Source organism: Struthio camelus, chromosome 3, assembly GCF_040807025.1.
Source record: "Struthio camelus isolate bStrCam1 chromosome 3, bStrCam1.hap1, whole genome shotgun sequence".
Taxonomy (NCBI): domain Eukaryota; kingdom Metazoa; phylum Chordata; class Aves; order Struthioniformes; family Struthionidae; genus Struthio; species Struthio camelus.
The window spans coordinates 23,686,746-23,695,877 of record NC_090944.1 but is presented as its reverse complement, the minus strand read 5'-3'; the positions used below and the strand labels follow the sequence as shown (position 1 = coordinate 23,695,877).

General features: G+C 36.4%; 1 protein-coding gene across 2 annotated transcripts in view; it reads right to left on the bottom strand.

The window, feature by feature from the left end:
- Positions 1 to 286: 286 nt before the first annotated feature.
- Positions 287 to 9,132, bottom strand: part of ROCK2 (Rho associated coiled-coil containing protein kinase 2) — a 98,121-nt gene continuing 89,275 nt past the window's right edge. Inside the window, exons 29-32 of one of the 2 annotated variants that reach the window (XM_068937173.1) lie at positions 9,010 to 9,088; positions 8,531 to 8,792; positions 7,591 to 7,819; positions 287 to 2,384 (exon numbers count right to left, since the gene is read on the bottom strand). In XM_068937173.1, the coding sequence (XP_068793274.1) occupies positions 7,602 to 7,819; positions 8,531 to 8,792; positions 9,010 to 9,088 (559 nt within the window). In that variant the 3' untranslated portion in view covers positions 287 to 2,384; positions 7,591 to 7,601. The remainder of the gene's footprint in view (positions 2,385 to 7,590; positions 7,820 to 8,530; positions 8,793 to 9,009; positions 9,089 to 9,132) is intronic. The other variant, XM_068937172.1, reaches the window with a different exon arrangement.

Sequence of the window (9,132 nt, the reverse complement as noted above, 5' to 3'; positions counted from 1 at the left end):
TACTAAGTATAACACACTTCCTAAAATGTCGGGCTTTGTAGGACCCCAAGGATTCACAGTAAATCAGGGCAACCCAAGTGGAGAAAGTGCAACAGATCCAGATCCATCCCCAGCTGGATGGCCTGCCGAGGCAGCTCTATTTGAGTCTGCCCACCTACCACCTTCCTCCACAGACAGCATTTGTTTAACTTCCTTGTAAGCAACCTTTGCATTTCCCATGTCTGCCACAGTAGGTGCCTATATATTTAACATTTCAATTAATTACCAGCTTGTCAAGGTCAGGAACTATTTTACCTTACTCAAATAGTTTATTTAAAAATATATATATATAATATTCTCCAATTCTGAAAAGGATAGAACTTCCCACAACGTAACAATTTTTTATATATAAAATATTTATGCATTCAGTGAATGGAAACAGTTTTACTGCATACATTTTTAATGTTGTACTCTATGCAAATCTGCATTACCTAAAAATATACTGTAATTCTGTAAATCAAAACAAGCAGGGAAAAAACACTCTAGCTGTGCGTTGGGTTATAATACCTTAACAGAAATGATATGAAAGTTTTAGTTTTGAATTTAAGAACTCACAAACAACTTTTTACTTTGCGAGTGTATAAATAGAAGACTGAATACATTCTGGCTCCGTTAAACTGAACTGCAGTAGAGGTTACAAAATGTAGATATATTTATTCATTTTCAGTATTTCAGTGTTTCCAAGTCCACCTTTCATGATAGTGTTAAATAAGTCATGGTCCTATCCTTCCAAACATTTCAACACTCTTTAAAAAACAAAAACAAACAAACACAATTTTAAAGTGAAATGTCCTCCTTCATTGAAGTGTTAGATCATAGTTTAAATTACTGCACTCCCACACAATATTTTATATATATATATAAATACATATATATATATAAAAGAGACCAAATAGGAGACTACCTTTTTTTTTTTTTTTTTACTGTCAATATGTTTAACATAGCATACTGTAGTTGTATAAAACATGCATCTTCTGGGATAATTATGAATACATCATGAATGAGCCCACATAAATTATTTTTTGTACAACTCTAAGTAAAAAAAAAAGTCAGATTAAGTGCCTCTGAGGCCCTTTCTTCCCAGCTATCAGTTCTCCAAACACACTACTGATATATTTATCTATGTCTACAGCTATGTGCTAGAGAACCAGTTTTAAAATTTTAAAGTACATCTACAGTATGTTTTACTTTTCTTTAAAGTTTGTGACAGTCCTTGGATATCGAGTTGTGAAATGTAAAAATAGTCACAGATTCTTTTTTTCCAGAAATAAAAACACATCTAGGAGAGTATGCAAAAACAAGGCAAAATGAATTTCATAGCACTTAATGAGGGTTAATACAAGTCAATAACTAATACTGAGGTTTGTAAAAAGGGCTGGATGAGCAGTTACATGTAGAAGCAAATGGTCTAGTAATTCCAATATTATCAGAAATTGTTTCTGTAACCAACATTTTCCACCCTCAAAACCAGTCGATTTACATTCAAAATAGGCTGACATGGATATACTTACTAGGTGTAAAAATAGTGCACTATTTTTCCTGCCACAAAGCAAAATTGCATCCTAAGAGCTGGTAAACCTTCTTTTTCCTTAAATACAGAGAACGGGCGAAAAACTTGAAAGAAATTAAATTAAGGCAATTAGACAGGTAAAACAGGACTGCCCATGATGAAGTAGCTGAAACTAGTATACTTCAAAGTTATACTAGCTGCTGAACACTGACATGCAGCTTTTGATAGACATGTATGAATGATATAAACTTCAACATTATGGCTTTATACAAGTGCATAGTTGCAACTGCAATAAGTAACGGTATCTGATTAATAAGCATAAAAAAATAAAGTGGAAAGATTTTTAAAACCCTCTTGCAGTATTACAGTACAATATATATACACAGTATAATGGTCACTTCTTACAGATGCAGTCTATATCACTACGGTGGATCTTTCTCCTGTTCTTCCTGCAGACATGCTGGTGGCATCTTTATGAAAGCTGAAAAGTCAGTTTCTTCAGTTTAAATATTCATTCCTCTCAATCCTTTTGTGAAATGTAGTGTGTGTCTTGCCAAGAAAGCTTTTGCGGAACAGAGTTTCAAAGGTTACCTAACATATCCTTTTACTATTTACCAACCATTCCTCGTTTGATCAGTCACTCAGGGGAATACAGGAAAACCCTCAGAGATTAGTAAATTATATTGCAGCAAAAAATGTAAACCTCTGATATATATAGCACAATCTCTCAGGAAAATATATATTTTTAATATATTTTGGGATATGTTTCAGTCTTGCTTTAATGGGAAGAAAATTATCACCTTGAATTGTGTCTGCATTCACGGAAAGCAGTTAGCTGAAAAAGAAGCAGGAAGTTTGGTCAGTAAAGGCACTCAATGAAACTGCAAAAATATACCTCCTCAGATCTTTATTTAAGGGCTCTTCAGCATACTTTGGAAAAATGGCATTCCTCTGCATTAAGCAGCATCAAGTTACTTAAATACACTACATCCTCATGCATTACAACCCCAAATCAGTTAAATCCTCTTGTAATATTTGAGGGTACAATACAATACAACAGTGAGTGTTATACTCATGTCTAAAAATTAGTAATTCATAAGCTTGTAATATCTAAAGATGCAGTATATTTAATAAAAATAATGCTAGTTACTGTAAACACTAAGCCAGTTGCATTCTACAAGAGCTAATATCTCAATTTAACTGAGTGCACAGCTGAGGTACAGCCCTAGTGCTGCTGTCATTGCCCATTCTTTGATAAAGCTCTCACACACCTTACATACTATTTAAAAAAAATCTAAAGGCAGGTCACAGCTAACATTTAGTTTTTTTCTGCACTGTAAACATTTAATCAGCATGTAAAAAGACTAAACATTGAAAAATATAAAACAGCTATAACTACTTCCAGTACATTCATATTTAAGTTAGCCATGGGACAAATTAGGTCAATACTACAGCTTTTTCTTTTTTATAGCAGTCAAAGAATCCATATCACAGCAGCTGCAAAGCTACTTTGCTTTACGTTGTTTTCAGATGCATTTTTAGGTACCCAAGAAGCACAGCACGGCAAAGGAAAGCCAAGTCAAAGTCACTTCATAAACTCGAAAAAGCAAAACACAGAACTCCTGTGATTTCATGTCTGCTAGCCACACACAAGTCAGTGTATGTTAAAAGCTTAAAAAAGGTATATGTAAATACCAATTGTATTTCAAGTAAATATTTAAATGCTACAATCTCCGTGTTAGTCTTCAAAAAAATTAATTGCATAGGTTAGCAGTATTATCACTTCAGATGAGCACCTGCTCTAACAACAGATGCTTTCTTTTTGGGCAGGCAGACATGAATTTTCAATAAAGAACTAAAATTTAAAAATACTGAAAAAGCAAAAACCTTGTTTTAATGAAAATGACTCCACTAAAAATTCATCTTCACCATGAACAGAATCTCATTTTTTGTGTGTAAAATTTAAAAATGAGATCTCATATTTTCTCTGCTTTGAGAAACAAAACCCAACACACCATGCTGTATTCAAAGGCAAACAAATCCATTCCTCACTATTTAGGTTTACCCCTTTTACTTCTTCAGAAATCAAAAACATCGTCATCATCATCATCACCATCAATATCATCAACATCATCAAATGACCAATCCCAGTCTTTAAAAGCCAGATCAAGTAATCTGCAACAGGAGGGTTTGATATTTAATACGTAACGCACTTCTATAAATGACTTCAAAATTCCATTTGTCATCACTAAAACTTTTAAAATAAAAGATTGTCTTAATGTAGGTGGGTTTCTTCCTTTGCTTATCATGGAATGTGAATATTCACTCAGTGTTCATGTAAGTCGGTAACATTTTATCCATTGGAAACATACCTCACAAATCCCTACATTCTAAATAACGTTTACCATATTGATTCTTTTCTCAGCGTTTCAGTGGAATAGATCAACCTTTCATAAAATCAGTTGTGTTCTGTATTGCTGCTGTTCTTGTTGACTGAGGTGCAATTTTATGTTCACCTGCTATCCCTTTGCAGAAAAATAATGCAAGGCTAACACTTTTTCCAGTAAAATTATGTAATTTTGATTGAACAGAACATCCAATTTAAAAAATGTCATCTGAATTTACAAACACAATGGCATGTTAATATTTATCCTGTAGCTCATTATTTAAAGCTAAGCAATGTCAAAAGAGGGTATATCCACTTGTTCTCTAGGAGTCAATGTCTATGCTCCTTCCATGGTCAATACTAACAGAGTGGGGAAGGAAAGAGAGGCAGACTTGTTCAGCAAATGAGTCATTTCATCTATTGTAGACATTTATTTTTGGATGGGATGAGTCATTGTCTAGAGCCATTAGTCTCTTTCTGTTCATTATAGAAGAATCCAAGACAAATGTCACACACTAGGTACTAGCTTCACAATACCTATTGCTAAAGAAATGACACCCAATCTAGTAATCTCTCCAGTGACTTCAGTGGATTTTAGATTAGGATTAGAATTATATGACAACCACATGAGGCAGAGAGAGAAACTGTACCCTAAAGAAGGTGCTTAAGATATTTCAGCTAAAACATGACACAGTGATATAACTAATCACATACTTTAAACAACGGGTTCTGGTTTTTATTGGGTTTTCAAGTTTTGATGGTTTTACACTTCTAAAAGTGATATATCCCTAAAAACTCAATATTCATTTATTATATGAACTACAGTTACTGTTACACCTACAGGATGCATTAGGTTTTAAAGTAATATTGTTTTTTTATTTTTGCAACTATTCTTTTGGCACAATTCAGTTGAATGGATTACTAGAAAGAATATGGTCTGTATAAAACACTGCTTTGCCCTGTTTTAAATTCTCATGAAATACAACAGCCATGAACAATTTGGAGAAACTCTCACTATGTGAAATTCTCAGCACAGACAGCATTTATAGGATCATGCAGGTTGGAAGGGGCTTTGGGCGGTCCCTAACCCAGCCGGCTGGTCAAAGTAAGGTCACTATGAAGTCCGACCAGGTTGCTCAGGGCTGGGTCCCCTCAGGGCTTGGAAACCTCCAAGGATGGAGGTTTCACAGCCCTGCCAGGCAGCCTGTCCAACTGCCTCACTGTCCTCATTGTGGAAAAGCTTCTCCTCATATCCAGTTGCAGTCTTGGACCAGCTTGTGCCTGTCGTTTCTCATCCTCCCATCACGCCACACTGAAGAACCCGGCTCCTTGACGCCTCCTGGTAGGCATGGAGGGCGGCTGTTCGGTCCCTACCGAAGCCGTCCCTTCTCCAGGCTGGACGAGCCCTGCTCCCTCAGCCTCTCCTCCTAGAGCAAGTGCTCCAGCCCGTGACCATCTCGGCAGCCCTCCGCTGGACTTCCCCCAGTTTGGCCATGTCTTTCTCGAATTTGGGGGCCCAAAACTGGACACTGTATCTTGAAGCGGTCTCACAAGTGCCGAGTGGAGGGGGATAACCCCTTCCCTTGGCCGTGCTCCTGCTCACACAGCCCCAGGTGCTGCTGGCCTGCCTTGCTGCTGGGGCACCTGGCTGGCCATGTCCAGCTGGTGCCCACCAGGGCCCTGGGGCCTTTCCTGCAGAGCTGCTCCCTGGCCAGACAGTGCCCAGGTTTAGTAGGAACTAGATCTTCATTCTTAACAAAGGTCACAACAGAAATTAACTATTCCATATGGTGGGCCGTTGCACAAAAAAATTCACAGAAGCATCAATCAGACCATAACTGGCCACAACAATTACAGTGATTTATAAACATGTGTTTTGTAATTAAAAATGTTTAAATCTGTATACATTTCTACTAGTTTAACACATCTGCATCAGTAAGGTGATAGGTGAGATGGCTTGACAGAACTACTCTTTTCCATCTCTAACTCCTAAGCTGTTACAAATCAGTTTCCATACCAGATACATTTGGAAAAGCTAACTTGGAAAGTTTAACTGCAAGAATAAAATTGTTTGCACATAGAAGTATTTACTCATCCTCCTCCTTTTTCCACCACCAGGAAATTTCTGAGATGTACCTCATTACAATATCCAGGTCCTATTTAATCCTGGTAAAATGCCACTGAAAGAGTTAACTTGAAAAATTATAATTATCCTTGGCTGCAAGAAGCCTAGTTCTAGACTTTTTTAATTCACCTAGGAGTAGGATACTAAAGCACCTATCAATCACTAAGAAAACTTGAAAAATAGCAACACACAAGCAGTATATGAAATCCAAAAATGACAAAAAAGTTTAACATACACTAGTCTTTCAGAAAATATATTTTAGATGAATTTGTCCATTTAAAAGTGAGTTACCAAACTGATAGGCAATTAAATTCCAAAATATTTTCATTTAGCAATTTTCTGTGAGTTTTCATAGTTAATATTGTACGCATGCACAGCTGAATGAGACATGGTCCCTATTACTGTTGCAAAGGCAAAATATACAGATAGAAAAAAATCACTGAAGAATGATTTGAAGGGGAGGAGGGCCACAACTAAAAAAATTTGCAAGAGTAAGTATTATTACAAATACTTACTTTATGTTATAAAATCATTTTATAAAAAATGTTATGAAGATGAAAGAAGAGAGTTATACGGAGAAAAATTTCTTTCTGAGCATCTAAAAGTAGCTGTGGAAAAAATAAATTTATCATTTACCTTTTATATGTCAACAAAAAGAAAAATAATAATGCTAATGAATTAGATTAAATGCTTCAATCCAATTATTGCTATTCTGCCTGGTGTGGCTTTAAAAATCCCTTTAATAAGGGATCACTGTAGATGTCCATGAAAGCTCTGTATGCTCCTTTTGTGCATTAGGATGATCTGAATTGAACCTTATAAATGACTCTTTCTGTGCATCAGCTATAAAGGAAATCAGATGTAGATATATCCACTTGGTCAGATGAATTTCACTTTAACACATAAATCCCGAATCTGGTGTCTAACCTTCAGAGACAGGAATTCAGACACATTCCTCACAACTTAACAAATAAGAAACAGAAGGTAAAGTAGTTTTTGCTACATTTAAGTCCTTCTAGATTGCTCTTGGGAGGTACCTAATTCTCTCCAAAGGTTCGTTAGGGACCACAGGCACCTAACGTCATTGCTCAGCTTCAAATCAGGCACAGCACGGGCTATGCTGGAAACTTCTGAAGCTGCTGCTTTTTTTTTTTTTTTTTTTTTTTTAATTTTCACTCGTCACCGACTCTTTTGTGTAGTTAAACCTCATTTTCCCTACCAGTTGCCAGTTCACAGGAACTATTAAGCTACAAACGATGCTACAAGTTCTCCCTATTGTGCATAAAAACAATATGATGCAATATCAATATAGCAGGACTGACTAAAAGGCAGTACAAGCTCTTTTGAACAGGAGAACACACACAGTGGCTCTTCCTATAGCTTAATCTTATTTCAGTTAACCATAGTTTATAGAAGATGACATGCTAGGTCACATATCTGTGGCCAAATGACAACATTTGGGGTCCATTGCCCATATCAACACATACCACATCGATGGTAGTAAGATGTTTAAAATTATAAACTTAATACCAGCTTTTGTGTCACCTTGGTTTGTTTGGAGGAAGCTGTCGACTTGGTCGCCGGATGGACTGGTTTGGCTGTACCTTCATGGAAGTTCTCGGAGAAGATCGAGCAAAGGGGTCTGGTGCTGGAGGCTTCTTGGGTATTTTTTTCACCAGTCGGCTCACCCATTTTTGCTGCTCTTCTGTAGAATTAGCTAATAGTAGTAGGTTCTTTGCCGTTGAAATATCATAGTACACTATCATAGGAAATTTTCAGATAAAAATTGAATATTAATTATTATTCCAAACAGGTGCCCGCATCAAAAATTAGCAGTCAGTTTACCATGCTCTCACAATCAATACAAAGAGAAATCAGTAGAGAAACCAAAAGCAAAGTGAACCAAATTTCAGCTGTAATCATTAATACTACTTCACAAATGTATTTTGCCAGAACTTGTGTGTCTTGGCTGCCGATAGTTAGTGCCTCCTCCTCACATTTAGAGGATAATAATTTAGTAATATGTAAGATTTACACTCATTTACATGGAAAAAGACAAGTAAGGGTAACACAAACGGGTACGTCTAAGCACAAGAAACTATGTAACTTGAGTCACAACAAGCAAACTTCACTGAAATCATCTATTTCATAACATGCACTAACACTGTCTGTTCCACATAGCAACGCAGCACAACATACATTGTGAGCAGCCTTACAACTATCAAGCCTCACTGCGCGATGCTGGCAACCCAAGTACATTAGCCACATGCTGTTAACTCACAGCAGCGAGCCAGTCCTCTTGCAGACACCCTTCGCATGGTTCTGTCACCTACATACTAATATCAAACCTAAAAGATAAACCTACCTGTTTATGTTCAATTGGTATCAGAGCATTACTAGAATCTTCTGACCTGTTAGTGCTCCTTGCAATGCCTGTGACTACATGCATATCCAAATCCTTGCTATTTACCTTTGCAAGGTGCTATAATCTCTTCTTTTTTATCCATGTGATCTTTGTGACATTTGATGTGGCAACGGCGACATTCTAGAGCAGGGGGAGGTTTAAACATATGCCACAACGGCTTCATACAAGCCTCACAATTTGTTGGGAAGTGATACAGAGTTGGTATAAACTCATGTCCTTTGTGACATATATAATTTGACTTCTCTCCCATGGGCTCCACAGGAAATTCTTGTTCCTTCTTACTTTCTCCTTCGTTAGCATATAGAATCTAGAATCAAAGCAAAATACTGTCAACATTCTTATATGGCAAAGGCAAATTCAGCATAATTATCTAATCAGAAAGATTGAGGAATAACACTGGAATGGATTTTTTTCAACAGTTTTGTAGTAAATATCTTATTAGATAAAGTTATGAAAATATTTTTGATGATGCATGAAATATCATTTGTTTGTTACCCTAGAAACATTAATTTATTATTGAATACCTGGAATATCCTAGGAATTTCCTTGGAATCTGCTCTGTACACATCAGTCTGAGTGACTGGCCGGACATGGAACAGTTTACTATAGGAAATGATTTAGATAAAGATAAAAATTAATGTTACCAA